The sequence below is a fragment of the Taudactylus pleione genome, unplaced genomic scaffold (genome assembly GCF_031769625.1).
Source record: "Taudactylus pleione unplaced genomic scaffold, aTauple2 ptg001750l, whole genome shotgun sequence".
NCBI lineage: Eukaryota > Metazoa > Chordata > Amphibia > Anura > Myobatrachidae > Taudactylus > Taudactylus pleione.
In genome coordinates this window covers 1,032,241-1,049,686 of record NW_028286147.1, presented here as the reverse complement: position 1 = coordinate 1,049,686, position 17,446 = coordinate 1,032,241, and the positions used below count along the sequence as shown (strand labels likewise).

General features: G+C 44.8%; 1 protein-coding gene across 1 annotated transcript in view; it reads left to right on the top strand.

The window, feature by feature from the left end:
* Nucleotides 1–1,338: 1,338 nt before the first annotated feature.
* The window catches only part of LOC148439488 (acyl-coenzyme A amino acid N-acyltransferase 1-like), a 57,419-nt gene continuing 41,311 nt past the window's right edge, over nt 1,339–17,446 (top strand). The window contains exons 1-2 of the mRNA XM_088464680.1: nt 1,339–1,379; nt 4,438–4,899. Of these exons, the coding sequence (XP_088320806.1) occupies nt 4,440–4,899 (460 nt within the window). The 5' untranslated portion in view covers nt 1,339–1,379; nt 4,438–4,439. The remainder of the gene's footprint in view (nt 1,380–4,437; nt 4,900–17,446) is intronic.

Genomic DNA, 17,446 nt, shown 5'->3' with positions numbered 1-17,446 from the left:
GGGTGCATGGTAACATGGGGGTGCAGTAAAAGGGGACTAATAATAGAGGCTGGGTGCATGATGTAGCTGATGATGTGGGGTACAGTAAAGTAAGATTAGGTACATGGTGTCATGGGGGTGCAGTAAGATGGTGATGTGGGCAGGGCTGGAGACACAGGAATGGGGATGGATAGACACAGATGAGATGGTGCAGGGGGAGAGGAGATGGAGAGACTTGGAGGGATGGTGCTGCAGAGACACAGGGGGCAGTGCTGGAGACATACAGGTAGGACCACTGGTAAGATTAAAAGAAAAGGCTGTGGGGCAGTAATCTTAAGTAAGGATAGAATTCTAAAGAAACCATATTACCGATTCAAATGATACAAGATTAGCAAATACAGATTAATAATAATAAATTGTTTGATCAGGAAAATTCACATTTTGCCCTGCACCAAAATGTCTGTTACTATGTATTATCTGGTTGAGCCCCTGTTGTATGATGATGACACTGGTTATATTCCTAAGCAAACAGGTTGCTTTAGGACCATGTGAACTTCTACGTGAATAGTGAATACTGACTGAGACACTGCCCAGGGAGGATCAATTTCTTCAGAGGTTCCCCACTGCAGAGAAACCACCATATAGGTGCATTTTTATTTAGTACACTACACGCAAAAAACAGTCCCCTCTCATGCGCTGCTCTGCTTAGCAGAGCAAGCGGTGAATGGATGTCGTGCGCATGCAGACGGTGTCTATTCACTGGAGGGACTGGGGGCATGGCCAGCAGCTCCTGGATCACTGGGCCCCCAGAGTGATGTAAACAGGGGAAGTAGCTTGCGGTAATGGCATTTTCCCTGAGGACACGCACCTTACCACACAGCCACGCCCCTTTTCTGGGCTTGCGCCTCCAGCGTTTGCTAAGGTCTCGGACTCCACTACTCGAAAGCCTACCCAGGGCCACTTTACATTCCTAACAGACCCCTGGTCCTATCTTGCCACACTTTCAAGCAGGTAAAAACTATGGACATCAATGTCTGACAGCTACACGCTGTCTGTATCCGTCGACAACTGTTGGTTTTGGAATAGACAGAAAACCGACGGTTAGGAAACTTACCCCATGGTACCCCACGGCAGTTCTAATATTTGTCTATGCTGCTATGTTAGTATATATTTGCACTGAATATTTGTTTTGCATTCATCTAGGTAAGGATGCTAGTAGGTATGTAACTTTATATACTGTTTGTGTCTCATGTCATTGTTCAGCTCATGCAGGCTGCCCTTACTATTATTAAGCCCAGGAAAAGCTGAATTTTATCACCTGTCATTTCTGTCCCATTTCTCGTTTGCCGCTGGGATTTGCTCTGCACGGCTGGTTATACTGGTTCCTCTGAGACCCTCAGGTAAGTTATTTATCTTCTGTGTAATTATGTAATAGTGCCGGAAATCTTATCACCTTCCCCACCAGGACTGGATTTGTCCAAGAGACACCTGAATTAGGGATTTGTGGTTTGTTTTTAACAGCTAATTTCTGTCATCTACAAGTAATAAGTCACATAAAACTCATTTTAACCTATATAATAGTTTTTGGCGTGTGTCTGTCCTATTCTGAGTTGGACGCAACTTGACCTGGATATATCTTTCCATGAAATGGGGCGTCAACTGGGCGGTGACAATACGATCGCAAGTAACCACCCTGAATTGTTTGGGTTGTTATGGGAGTGAGGTGGTTGCGGAGTAAAACCAATGGGCGGTACGGGTTTCCACTTGAACAAACATGATCCACGCCATTAATTGATTGGATGCTCATATTGGCCCACGGCAGTGGCGTAAGTTCAACCCAGAAGCCTGGAGGCAGGTTATAATTTGTTCCCCCCCCCACCCACCCCGTAAGACAGAGAGATGTGGGTGAGGGGGCGCCGTACATGTCACACTGACAAAAGCTGCTGAGGAGTAGTAACACCAATAAGTATAGATATAGGCTATAGATAGACAAAGGCAGCAGCTGATGGTCTCCACTAGTGTATGGTGGCTTCTCAGGTGCCAGGAAGGGGTGCCACGTATTGGGCGGCCGTGGCGGTACTCTCTGGGTACATAGTTACAGCCCAAAGTGGGGTGAATATGTTGAGGACAATGGAGGAGGTGCCCCTTCAGAGCTGGAGCCCGGCGTCAGGCGCCCCCATTGTCTCCCATAGTTCTGCCCCAGGCTGACCGCAAGTACATGCCCTAGGCCTGCAACTGTGAATCAGCCCCTTAGTCTGTCATATCTATTTATGGAATTATCATTAATACATGTTGTGGCAGTATTCTGCTCTCCAAGTGCAGGTTTAAAAAAAACATATATATAACAGATGTCCCTTAACTAATGAATATTTTTACAAACATTTTCTAATTTGTACAAAAATTTAATTAAGTTAGGAACAAGCATTTAAAAAATGTATTAAACTGTTTTAGCAAAAAAAAACACCTACAGTAGGGGGAGGTGAGCACCCCACCTATATATAGATGCCACCACCCCTCCAGTGGCACTTAAACCCCCTCCCCCCTCTTGCATAGCAGAGCGAATGGGAAGGTAGATATTTATCCGACAGTCACAACATCAACAATCATATTGTCGGCAGCGTAATATCAAGCATAGCATGCCGACACGGTACTAATATTAGAGTGTTGTAACCGGGTCGGCACTATAACTTTAAACATGTTGCTTTGTCAACATTTTTGTGATGCTTTAACTAACATTAGTACTGTGCTCGACATTACGCTGCCAACATGACGATTGCCAACAGTTTGAATGTTGGCAAATCAAAACCGATCCTGAGCAGGTCTCAAGCTGCGTACACATTAAAGGACTTGCAAACGATGCAATGTTGTCAACAATTTCCCCTGAACTCCCCTGGACTCCTGGACTAACGATATAGTGCATACACACTGTGCAATTTTACCAACGGCCAGACAATATATATCGTTTATCGTTAACTATTTCCAAATCGTTAGATCATTAACGATATATGGTTTGCTTGACAAAAGACCAGACAAACACCTTAAATATTACTGCTAAATTTAAATAGGGGGCTGTACTATGAGACACACAGTGAGATCCCTGCATGCATCTGTGTAAAACCGTGTAAAGTGTTCAAATTAAAATTGAAGTGGGGTCCCCCCTAAAAGCACAACCAGCCCCAGATTTTTCAGAGCCAGTCCTGATTGTCTAAATACAGGGGACAAAAGACGTAGGGGTCCCTTGTATTTAGCACAATCAGCACTGTGCTCAGCGAGCCGATCCTGGTTTTGGAGATACAGGGGAAAAAATGAGTAACGGTCCCCTGTATTTTCCATAACCATCACCATACTTTTTCTTCTCGGGTGTAATGCCACAGCCAGGGGAACCTTTTCAGGATTACACCTGACCGCTAGTCAGCCAAGGCCAGGGATCCCTGGGGAGGTGGGGTCCCTCCCAATAAAGGGGTCCCCCTCTCCAGGGCACCCCAGGTCTGTGGGTGCTGGGTTGATTGTGTATAGTGTGGTGTAAAAAATAGATGAACTAATTTTGCTGTAAAACTACAGGTCCCAGCCAAGCCTCCCTCGCATTTATGTTTTAATAAAATTATACTGTCACAGTGTGTGTATCTTGTGTTTATTTTAATATTTCTTTTGTAGGTGAATTACAGGGACCAGTGTGCCCTTAATGCATACACAATTTTTCAGCTAACCCCCTGCACCACCGGGAGGGTAGGCACTTCTCCCACATTCTGCCCACTTCCTAGTGAAGTTTGCAGAATGGGGAGAATTTCCGCAGCGATCACGGGACCCCGTGTAGGGTACGGGACTTAATGACGCAATTCTAAGTAAATCATGTCATTTAGCCCCGCCCCCTATTTAAATTCAAGCCAATAGTGGCAACGGAGTGAAGGGGGTGCACGTCATTTTTAAAAAAAATTATAGTACACTTTACAAGCTTTTTACACAGATGCATGCATGGATCTCACTGATCTGTGACACTGCACAATAGGAGGGGAATTGTTAAAGAGATTGACAGATCTTCCTGCATGTTCAAAAGGTCTGAAGATGCAACCAACGACCCGCGGGGACGTGCATCAGGATCGTGGTAGAGTGTACACACTTGCTGATATGAATGATTTGTCGTTCCGATGCTTCGGAATCAGCCAAATCGTTAAAAATATCGATTAGTGTGTATGTGCCTTCAGGGCCGGGGACTGCTCCTCAGTCCCCCAGCGTATCTCTGCAATCTGAGAGCAGAGATCAGCAAAATAGCAGAACGCCAGAGCAGAGCTTCAGTCTCTTCATCACATGGGATGCGGCCGTGTTGGTGGAAGTCCGTCTGGCGGCTTTCCTTCCCATCAGTTGTCAAGTGATTGCATGCACACGATATTGGATAGTGAGCTTACTCATCAGTATCTGTCATCGCTAATTAGCATCTATTCCAATTTCCTGACTTTTCAGATATGGTTGGTCTCACAGTCATCCCAGATATCTCGCTGGTGGATGAACCAGTGAAGATCCAGGCTTGGGGTCTCGCCCCACAACAGCTAATCACACTGAGAGCTTGGCTGGAAGATGAGAAAAGAGAGATATTTCATTCCCAAGCATTCTACCGCAGTGATGACAATGGGAAAGTGGACCTTGAACATTCCCCAGCCACTGGGGGGGACTTCCATGGAGTTCATCCAATGGGACTCTTCTGGTCTCTGAAGTCATCCTTACAATTAAAACTGATGAAATGGGACGTGATGGGAAGTCCTTTCTATGTGCACCTGGAGCTCTACAGTCATCTGGAATTTAATCCCATGCCAGAAAGTGCTCCTGCTGCTTCTAAACGCCTGGAAAGATGGTATGTGTCTCCTGGGGTCCAGAGAGTGCTGATCAGGGAAGGACGAGTCAGGGGAACTCTATTCATTCCTCCAGGTAAATAATAACAGATGTTTTTAAGTTGTGTGATGCATTAAGAGGAGTAGTTAGCGAACCTGACTCTTTACAAATGGGACACAATTCCAAGGCAAGCCTTTTCCCATGGTGGATTTAAATGAGGAATTTCAGGTCTAACCCTGAAACTGAAGCCTGAGATAAAATGCGTCAACTGATGCTGCGAAGAGCCAAGGGTGTTAAGGTCAATGGGCGGATGCAGTGGATGAAGAAAATCTGCAGTAGAGGCTGATGCATTGTGAGCACAGATATAAATACGTATATATTCACCAGTATATGGAGTCAAATGTATCTTTGCGTTGTAACCCCCCTTCCATATGGTTTGACTTCTGTCAGCAGAAAGGCGCACGTGCAAGAGCCTGTACTTGGTGCAAAGCCTGGAAAATGCATTTTTACACTTCCGTCCTATTATATTGTTCTTAGGCGCTGATTCAGAGGGGGACGCTCGGGCGATATTAGCTACAAGTGATCAATGTTCTTATTATCTGCACATGCGCAGATCTGGTTCTGCAACTTTGTACGCAATGCAGATGCAGACGTAGGGTGAGTGACAGTCTTCAGCCGTTTGCAGGCGGGGAGGTGGTCCGGGGCATGTCCACCCCATTTGTAAGGTGCACAGAAGTCAGTGTCTGTATCATCGGATGCAGATTCACTGTCCTCGGCAGCTGGACATTCTGAGTAACCTTAAGGTCACTCAGTGTCCCCGATGGTCGCAGTGGAGATCTGATGCAGCAGAGACAGCAGATATGAGAAGCTGGCAGTAGGCGTCTTTTAACAACTTTACCAAAATGACGGCATTAGCTTTGGGTAATAGACCTTTTAGACCTAGAGACAATTTAGGAGGCTTGAGGTGGGCGTTATCTAGTATACTTTATTTGGGTATACAGGTTGAGTCTCCCATATCCAAAATGCCTGGGACCAGGGGTATTTTGGATAATGGAATATTCCGTATTTTGGAATATTTGCAATTCAGAATTAAATATCTTGGGAATGGGACCCCAATATACACACAGAATGCATTTATATGTTATATACACCTTATACACACAGCCTGCAGGTCATTTTATACATATAATCAAGTTGCTATCTGTAGATACATCCAACACTGGATTCTACATAGAAATCATTTTGCTCATTATGATTTAGAGAGACAGTTCCTACCTGGTTTGGTCTTGGTTTACTTCTTACATATGCCCAAACATGATATACCATTATCTCTGCTCGATAACCCACTCCTGATGTCAGCGTGGTCAACATGGCATTCCATACGTAACAAATTTACACTCCATGTTTCCCTCTGCTGGGAAACAATGACTTTCAGAACGGGTCTGCCGCACACCACTTCCGAAGGTGGGATTCACTGGGCCTCCGCACAGTCAGACAGTTCACAATACGATTTTCTTCAGTCCTGTAACTTGGCCTTTTTACAGGCACAACACTATGCCAGTAGAATCTTATCCTTTTTATCTCCCTTGGATTGGGATAATAAGCTAGACGTTGCCTTTTTGTCCACTGGTGATCCGTATAAAACTATATCACTTTTCTACAGCCTGTTAAGAGTTCCTTACTTTAAGGGAACATTCTCCACGGGTATTTCTAAGTGGCAGGCCTGCTTTTCGAATCTAGCGGAAGCTAATGTTTTACGCAGTGTCGGACTGGAGCATGAAGGGCCCACCGGGGGAATGCAATGGTAGGGGCCCATGCTTTGGGGTGTGGTCAGTTGCTACAGGGGATGAGGACAGCCCCGAAAGAGGTTTGGACAGACTTTACAGACCATGTAACTGACCCTCTAATAGAGTAACAGTGTTTACTACAAGTGCATAGTCTGGGACCTGACATTAGAGCAAGTGGTAGGGCCCTTAGGCAGTGGGGACCACCGGGGATTTCCCCTGTACCCCTGTGGGCCAGACCAACCCTGACTTTACGCATTTTACAGTATTCCCTCCGCACATTCACAGCTACAGCCTATAGAGAAATGTTTTACAGGCTTTTTTGTAGGGGATATCTTTCTCCTACACGTTGTCATCTTATCGGTATCGCAACCTCCTCTGCGTGTCCAAAATGTGCCCATTTAGAGGCATCTTTGTATCACTGCTTATGGGACTGTAGGGACATTAAGACATTTTGGATTGAAGTGAAGCAATATGTGTTTGCGGACCTAGGGCCTGATTCAGACCCACTCGCGAGCGGCTGTCCGCTCGCAAGTGGGTCGATGTTATGGACTGAGCATGCGCACGACGGAGGGAGCTCCGTCGTGCGCATGCGCCAGACGCGACGAGCGAAGGAAAGTCCTTCGCTCGTTGTGTCTGATCAAAGGGGGCGTGCTGTCGATGTTGATTGACAGCACGCCCCCTTTGGTAGGCGTGCCGGGGGCGTGCCTCCCTGACGGGGGTGTTCCCACGGGAACGCCTCCCGTCAGAAGCCGGCCCACTGACATCACTAGTGATGTCAGTGGGAGTGATTTTGGCTCTGATAGAGCCAAAATCACTCCGGAGCTTGCGGTTGAAAACCTCAACCGCAGGCTCTGGCTCGCAATTTCGATGGTCGCGATGGTCACGACCATCGCGGCCATCAAAATGCACGCTCGTATAGCCTGTGGGTGGTGACACACAGCTATACGAGCGTCCAGGAGGACGCTCCATTTTTATGGAGGCCGGCCCTCATTCAGAGCGTGCGCTCTGCTCAGAGCGTACGGCTCTGAATGAGGGCCCTAATTCATTATCTTCCATTAACACCAGAATGGGCAGTGTTGGGATATATTCCAGGAATAACTACAGTTTCTAGGGGATGTAGAAACCTACTCTTAATTATTTCGGCTGTAGTTAAAAAATATATCCTGCAACAATGTATTGCCCCTACCCCTCCTTCATTAAATATGTTCAAAGAGAAACTATTCTATATCTTCAAAATGGATTGGGTCGACTCCTCTCTGAATAAGGAGAAGAAAACAGAACAGTTCTTCTTAATTTGGGAAAGCTTTACTGATGCTTTAAATCCTAGTGCTGGGCATACACAGACAGATAAAATGTCTGTCAGACCGACAAACATTTTATCTGGCAGCATGCCAGCCGCAGATGTCGCCGGCATACACTGTGAGAGAAAGTTCACAGTGTATAGCCCGACATCCGCGCTCCGCCCCCGTGGGAGGAGACATTTCCCTCTTCCTTCCGTAGGAAGGAACACAGGAAATGTCTGTCGGCCGCGCTGGGCATACACTGCCCGATGCGGCCGACAGTTTACCGGGGAAATATCGCATCGGACGGGCTTGCTGGACAATCCTGCATGCCCGACCGAGCAATATTTAACCCTCGGTCGCCCGCACACACGCTACAATTATCGGGGCGATCCCCCGATATCAGGCGGATCGCCCCGATAATTGTAGCGTGTATAGCCAGCTTTAGATTAAAAGACAAATACAACAATGTTTCAAATCAACACAATGGTACGAAACTAGACTGCTCCTACAAGATCCCCCAATAACACTTAAAAAAAAAAATGATCAAGGAGGACAGGGCAGGGAGAAACTGGGCCCGGGAGTGCATGGCTGTCTCTTTCCCTGTTTTTTCTATGGAATGAGAAATTGAGGCGAAGTCATTTTCTCAAAAACCACAAATGATTTGTATTCTTTATGTTATGACTGTGACGTTGTGATATTATTGCTTGTGTATCGTGATTTATTTGATGACTTCAATAAACACATTTTTGAAAAAAGCAAAAAACAAAATGCATTAGCATATACACTGTACTGATCCACACTGCGTCTACCCCTGATTCAGGTATGCGGAAACCCAGTTGTGCCCTCACAGTCATAAATGTATGTGCATCGCCCAGGGCCGGGGCAAGGTTTCTGGGCATCCTAGGCAACATTTCACCCACTGCCCCTGCTCCCCCCAATTCATAATATGCCACGCATTAGTGACCCCAACTTATAATACAAAAAAATGTGTAGCCACCAGCGCTGCAAGGAGACAATCACTAATGAGCACACACTAATGAGGGTTATATCGGGTGTTTCACGCTGCTGTCATTGGTTCCCAACCATAAGAAAAACAAGGAAAAGAAAAATGACAGCGCTGTGAAACCCCAAATGCCTAGAATTATAGAATAAAAACCATATATGTATATGATGAAAAACTCAGCTATGTCAGTAGCAAATTTGACTCATTTAATGGTATAAAATAGATTAATTATACATGACAAACAACATTGGCCAATGGAAATATACATATATAAAATACACAATAAAACAAGTAAGGTTACAACAATGTTATCAAATGAATAAAGACCAACTGATGTCAATCCATAAAAATGAATAAAATATAGAACAAACACCACAATGTTGGAAGACTGCTGCCATGTAAGTTACTAATAATACATATTTCATATGTGGCAAAAGGTGAAGACTGTGGGCCTGATTCAGAGACGGACGCTCTGAATCAGGGCGTTTTTTTTTTATTTTTTCGTGCAACCTCCTGGCCGCTTGCATAGCTGTGGGTGACCACCCACAGCTATTGCGAGCGGCCAGGATGATGGTCGCGATGGTCAAGACCATCACGACCATCGGGGCTTGCGACAAGACCCTTGTGGTAGGGTCTCGTGGCCACGAGCCCCAGAGAGCTTCTGGCTCTAATAGAGCTGGGAGCTCTCCCACTGACATCACTGGTCGGTCTGATCGGGCGTCTGTCTCCCTGCGTCGGGAAAATGACAGGTGTCTAGATTTTAGACGCCTGTCATTTAACCCTAGCCGGGATTGAGTATTCGGGAAGCCGGCGGTCGGTATTGCGGCCGCCGGCTTCCTAAACGTATCCCGGTTCTACCTACATAAGACAAATTGCAGCTGCATTGTAACAAATAGATGACATATTCAGTCACAATAAAACCTTCTTTTTCTCATCAGCGAGACTTTGCTGTCATTTCACACTATGGGATATTACAGGTATTAAAGAAATAACCAGAGGAACATTTGAATAACATCAGTTTATCATTATTACCACAAGTGAATCCATAATCTGGAATTTGCTTTGGGCCTGATTCAGAGCCACTCGTAAGCGGCAGCTCGTTCGCTCCGAGCGATGTTTTCCCAACTGCGCATGCGTACAGATCGTTATACACATGCGCGAACCAGTCAGTGCGGTCTAAATTCATGTGCTCGCAAAATAGCGAATGCCTGATAATTTGAGTGACAGAATGAGGCGTATGTGGGTGGTAACAGGGGAAGGTGCTTGAAAACGGGGAGTGGAAATCAGAACGCAGGCGTGCTTAAAGGTCAAAACGGGCGTTTTATGGGTGTGCATAATTAAAACAGCAGCGTCATTGACCACATCACTGGGTTATTTTATAGCCAGAACTGCTCGCAAAATTGTGGTAGCAAAAACCGACCACAAGAATAGCGAGCAGTTCATACCCTGTTCGATGTACTCGATTAATCAAATAAATAGCGGACATGACGTAGGATGCGAGCGGCCAGGGGGAGTAGTTTCCCAAAAAACGACCGCAAGTTTTGGTCGCTCGTTCAGACCTAGAGGCGTGGACAGACCGCAAACAGCGAACGGTTCATTTGAATAGGCACCCCTATTTTCAGGACGAGCGAGCGCTAATTGCGTCCGGCTCTGAATGAGGGCCTTTATCTCTACCATTGACAGTTTATATTAATTTTTATTGCTATAAGTGAATACTATTTGTGGAACTTGATTCATTTCAATATTGATACTAATGTTACAATTTCAGCTGGTAACACAGTCTTCACCTTTTTGCCAAATATGAAATCTGTATTACTAGTAACTTACACGGCAGCTGTCTTCCAACATTGTGGTGTTTGTTCTATATTTTGTTCTATATTTTCCCATGGGAACGCCTCCGTCTGAGCAGCCACGCCCCCAGCCCGCCCACCTGATGTTGAGTGACAGCACGCCCCCTTTGGTACGAGACCCGGAGTGACTGACTGCCCGTCGCTATCCGGGTCTCGCGCATGCGCACTGGCCTACCATCAACCCAGTTGCGAGCGCACAGCGCTTGCGACCGGGTCTAAATCAGGCCCAGAGCTTTATCGCAAGCTCTGTCCCTACAAAGGATTTTTGATAAATCCCTGTGATATTTCCTAGGCGTACTGTACATATCACACTACAACCACATTTTAAATGCGGATTGCAGCATACAGAGCCCTATATCGCACATTTACTAAAACTTAGAAATGAATATAAATATATGTATGTTAGTAAATGTGTGGTTTAGCCCCTGAAACACAACATTGATGAATTTGAATAGATTAAAATCGACTATTAGTAAATCTACACCCTGGTTTCTGGGTCTGAGAACCCTGCTGCTCTGGTCACTGGAGTCCCTATACAGATCATGGTGCCCATATTTGGATAACAACTCATTCCACATAACCTGCTTGGCATAGTGTATCCTCGTCTGAAGGAAAGGTCTGCAAAGTTTAATAAGTTAAGTCCACTTATATCTGGCGTTATATTCTCTATCCCAGAGCAAAGATCCAGGTACACCAAAGTGGGTCCCACTAAATTTTCTTTGCCTTCTGACATTATTTTAGAATTCAAAATTTCTGGACAGGACTTCAAAACTGGGTTTCCATCAAACAGGGGACGCATGTAACATCCTTCTGGTCCTCCAAATTGTGCTTTTTTTTAACCTTATAGCCAGGGGCGTAACTATACCTACGGGGGCCCCACAGCTAAAATTTTTACAGGCCCCCCCTCTCAGCCCGCACCCCCCCTCAGCCTACCACCCCCATCCCTTAGCCCCCCCCTTCCCCCGCACACTGCTCACTCCCTGACTTACCTGATCCATAGTCGCGCTGTGCAGGGCAGGAGCACCTTGTCTCCCGGTCAGCTCCATCTCACTGACTGATGCTGGGAGGAGGTGACCACGCCTTCTCCCAGTATCAGTCAATGGGGAGAGCCGGAGGCGGAGCTGACTGGGAAGACGCGACCACAGAGCGGGGTGGGGGCTGCGACCACGGAGCAGGTAAGTGGAGTAGAGGGGAGTGAGGATAGTGATGGGGGAGTCAGGAGGGTGCGGAGGGAAGCGCCGCGGACAGAGGCCTGGCACCATAGATGCAGGGGAGGGCCAGACCCCGGGTTGGTCCGGGCCCCATAGCAGCCGCACCCCCTGCAGCCATGGTAGTTACGCCACTGCTTATAGCCAGAAGGACTCTTGCTCCTCTGGCATACCTCAGTGTGCAGCTGCATTTCTGTTATTCCATTTCAGACCTTGCAGAGTTTCTTTGAGTTGGATAGAAGTTTCAGCAGACTTTTCTTTCTTAAGCTGTATTTAAGTTGTTCTGCTGATATGAAGACATTATGGGCCTAATTCAAAGAGCAGTTGTTGACGGAGTTCAGCAATTATTTTGATGCGCGCATGCAGCTAATTCCCTGAAAACTCATATGGCGCATCAATTACACTGTGTGAACACACAGAGTCACAGGACCAATTGAGATGCACAGTGTATGTATTGGAAATGCATTGGATGGTGACTGAAAGGTGGCTATTCAGACACAGAGAGATGTACCGTCTAATGGGCATGTTATGGAAGTGTTGTGTGGTGATAGTGGAGTGCACTACTGAGCAGACTCCATATTGTACCTCCAGGGAAGCTTCCTTCCCTGACCCAAGATGGCAACCGAGGTTAATACTGTGAATGCGCGGCATCATGTTGTCACTGTGCAAATGTCACAGTGGGACCCGCATTCAGCATACACTCAATGGGTGATGACACCCCGCTCCACCCAAGCTCAACTCTATTCTGACCAGAGTGTGTATAACAGTGAGTACAGCTGTACGCTGTATAACATCAATAAACCACTCTACTGGTTAAGAACCAGGCTGTTCATACCTTTTGAGGCATTCACTGGTGTACACAAGAACTCTGCTAAATCTTCAAGCGTGTACACACATATTTACAACATGTTATGGGCCCAGGCACATCAGTATAAGTACACAAACCCAGGCTATTGGGTACCATAGGATTATGTGCTGAGTAACACATGTACTCTATTATACATGGAAAGATGTCAGCAAATGACATGTGGATAGTATTGCAGATAGCGTACCAAGATGGAGGTCTCATGAGAAGAATAAATTGAAGACAATTATTGTACAACACAGTTATGTGGATGCAGCAATATTGACTACATTGACAAAGTCAATTTCTCAGCAGTTAACAGTAGGAGTGCAAGTAGATGATGAAGAGATTGCTACAGCAATGTTACAAAATGTAATGCCTGAAATCGACTTCCTGGTTGTGGAGTTGGAGGCAAATACAGCAAAGTTAGCTACAGACAGTAAGAGCAAAGTTATTACAGTTCCAAGAACAAGTGCCCTGTGATTCAAATGCAAAGACCACTGCATTACACACAAAATCAAAAATTTAGAAAATTCAGCTGTTAAAATTGTCACAAGATAGGTCACAAAGCATTTAAGTGCAAGCAAAAGAGTGTGAGTTTTATGCAAAGTAAGAAATGTAATGGTAAAGATGAGTCAAAACTGAGTGTTACAGATAACAGCAGAAAAAGATTGTTGGTACTTTGATTCAGTTCCAACAAGGTATTTCAGCTGCAATGAGGAATGGGGCTTTATGTGCCAGAGATGGGAACACATTTTATAGCCATTAGTGTCGTACAACAGAGGTCACAGAGCTTACTTCACTAAAGCTAAATTGGGCATCCCAGTCCTTGCACAATTAGATGCATGGATCTACACCAGAGGAAGGGCTTACACTAGCATTAGCATAAAGTTGGAGATGCACCTACAACAAAAGACTCTAATGCAGTCGCAGCAGCGTGCAATAAAGAATCAGGCCCATTATCTGTTGTACGTGCAGCAGACATTTCTGTGCTGGTGAAACAGATATGACCCATTGTTCTCTGACACCAGGTGGAGAGGTCAATGAGCGGGGAGGGAGGACCGATATGCCTTTAATATTTAACATCACATTTATGTACATGCCTGTCGGTGTTCTATTTGATAGTCTACTTATAAATGGTATTTATAAAATACATATATTTAATCCCATTCCAAAACACCTAAATGATTATTTGTTTTGTGGTCATTTAATTATATGTAGTATGTACATAGAGATATGCCCAGACCCCTCTGTTTTGAATCTAAATTATAGTCACCTTTTGGGTTTAGGGTTTGTTTTGGCAAACCGCCCTCAATTGTTTTTTTTGTTTGTTTTAGATTTCTTTAAAAATGTAATAAAACTGCTAAAATCATGTAATTTTGATCTGCTTTTGTTCCTTCTGTATTATTAACATTAATAATTATTGAATTAATTTCCAGTCAATTTTGAACACCCCACAGCTCACAATAATGTGAGCTGGCTGGCTAAACTAAGCGATAGAGCAGTGGCACAGCAGTGGCTGACAGGATGGCAGTTTAATAAACTATATGATCCTGTATAATGTTTTCATTAATCAAGAACTAATAGCCTAAAAGTAAAAGCCTAGTAGAAAAATAATATATTATAAACACTTTTCCAAAAATCAAATCTCAGGCCCCAGGCCAGTACAGGTTATTGCTGCCAGAGTACAGTCTAGCAAAAAAAGTAGATCACCATCATACCTACTCCAAACAGAAAATTACAGGCCTGAGGCCAGTACAGGTGATTGGAGTGGAAGGTAAAGCAATGATTAATATGTGAAAAAGTAAATCTGAAACATGGAACAAATTAATGAAAAATATGCTTCCAATCTGATCAATATGCTTCTCTCAGTTCCCCTTAGACAGGATCTACCTATCCTGTCTTTATTATTAGGACTGTCCTCTTCCCCGTTCCCATCCTATATGTACCCTCTTCCTTTCCCTTTTTTTATTCTTCCTCTTTCTACTTTTTTTTTCTTCTCTTTGTTTCAATCTTTTCTTGAATACGGTGATGTGTTTGATGTCTATTTTGTGTAACTGCTTAGCCGCATATAGGGCTCTATTTACTACAATCCGCATTGGTAATGCAAATTGTAGTGTGATATTACCGACTGAATTCGCATTGCGAATTCAGGCAATATCACAGGGATTTACTTCAAATCCCTTGCAGGGACAGAGCTTATGAGAAGGCTCTGTCCCTGCGAATCCCCTCCACACACTAGTCATGGTATTTTTGCAAAAAAATTCCGTAACAAGTGCCCCGCGCATGCGCCGACCTGCCGCTGCTGCTACCCCCCGGCACTAAGCCCCGCCCCCATCGCCAAGCCCTGCCCCCCACGATCGTGGACCCCCCACGACCCCCGCTCTCCCTTAATTACACTTACCTGCATGATCCCGGCTCCGGTGATGTCTGCCATGTCCTCCGGTCATCTGACATCCCATACTGCACTGGGACCCTGTCAGGTGTTGATCGGGCCGCAGTGCAACATGGGAGACCAGCTGACCGGGGAGAGGACATCACCGGAGCCCCGAACTCCGGTCCCTGGAGTTAGGTAAGTTTGGGGGTTTTTAGACCACACAGCTGATCACTGGGGCCGGCTCCGGGCTCTGCTCTCCCCGTCAGAGCAGAGCAGGAATCCGGTAACAGGGGGAGAGCCTGGATAACACCACCTCCAGGTGGCGTTATTATCACAGGGCTTCCCCCAGTATTTTTTTACAATTTATTTTTAGTAACTTGCAGACAGATCACATTTCCCATTACAATTATGGGAAATGCGATCTGCTTACTAAAAATAAGTGATACTTAGGGGTTGGAGTAGAATTTTCTGAATTCTACTCTACAGGGCAATTGGAGTAGAATTCGGAAAAATTCTACTCCAATTGCCCTGTAGTAACTTTAGGAGATACTAAAATAATGTGAAAAAAGTGTGAAAACATCCTTTTTCACTTTATTTTAGTAAAAATAATGTTAATAAATAGAGTCCCAAGACATATATTATGACACTTTGACACTTTTTTTCTGTCTAGAAACTTAAAAAAAAATTAAATAAAGTATTTATAAAGTTTTCAGATGCAAACAAATCAAGCAGGAAATCACAGGCCTGTACATGTGATTGCTGCCAGAGTAAAGTCTATTAGAAAACTAGTCCACCATCACACTTACTCCAAACAGCAAATCACAGGCCCAAGGCCAGTACAGGCAAATGGAGATGGTGTGAGAGGCTATGTCTTTACACCAATGCAGCAAGGTGGGCAAAGCTCATAAAGAAAAGATATGCATTATGGAATTGTCCCTGAGGGGATTTAGGGCTAGGCACCCCCCCCCCCCGGTGAGTGTTCAGGTGTGGGGAGGGGGGGTTAGGCACTCCCGGATGGAGGTTAGGGTTAGGCACCACCCAGGGAGACTTAGGTTTAGGGTGCCGGGAGGAGGGGTTAGGCACCACTGGGAGGGACTTAGGGTTAGGCACCCTCACTGGGGAGGTTAGGGTTAGGAACTACTAAGGGTGGGTTAGGGGGGATTACTTACCTGGTCTCATCGGGATTTCCTTCTGCCAAACTATTTGGAGTTGGTATTTGAACCGAAGGCTAAAGAGCCGCTAGTATTTCAATACCATTCCCCTAAACACTTCAGATGCAGGGGAATGTCACTTTTGTGGCTGAAGTGCATGGTTTGTTTGGGTCCCCACAAAAGAAAGCAAATTGGTGGTTTGGTTAAACCAAGCTACCAATGGTCTTAAAGCTAATCATCCTCAAAGTTGAGGATGTCATCATCCTCATCATGTTCATCATCACTCTCATCACTTGTTAACATTATCACCCCACTGTTACAGTCTTTGTTTGTTATTGGTGGCAAATGTATTCCTCCAAGAATTTTTAGTTCATTTTGATAATCAGTTTTCCACATTTTTTGGAAGTAGTCTCCTATGCTGATCGCTCACAAGGTTCCTTGCTGTGCTAAACACTATTTCAGAATACACACTGGAGGGTGGGTGACTTAAGTACACCAAAGCTAATTTATACAAGGGGCTCCAAATTGACTTATTCCTTCACAGTATTCAAAGGGATTGTATAAAATTCTAATTTGTACAGATCATTAAAGTAATCCTCTGCCATTTCATTGATGCTTACTGTATCAGACTCACAGTAAAGGTATCAATATATGTGAGCATTTATTTTAAGCCTGACCAGATTTCAAGAATGTTTCTCTCTGGTGCATTATCATCATTAGTAGGTCTCTTGGAAAAAGTTACTTTTTTCCTGATAGTAGCATTTGCAGGAGAAACTGAAGCAGGATACATGTCATGTGCCACATGAGCTGACAGTATTGCATCTCTTAAGATCTGTGTTAGTTAAAAAAAAAAGACATTACCTAGGACTTAAACCTAGGATCAAACATTGTTGCCAACTGTAGTGATCCAAGATGTTGCAAGTGTTTGGTCCTGGCTAAGTGAATAAATAACTTGATGTACAAGTCCAACATAATGGTATATCTTAGATTCATCTCCTCCTTTAGCTTCTCTAGCTGCTTTTCCAGTAAATAAGGGTATGACCTGACTCGGGCTAGTAGTGTCTGAACTCACTTCATTGGTTACAATTTCAAATGGTTTCAGTAGCTTTCATAAAACAGAGAGTATTCTTCAGTGTGCTG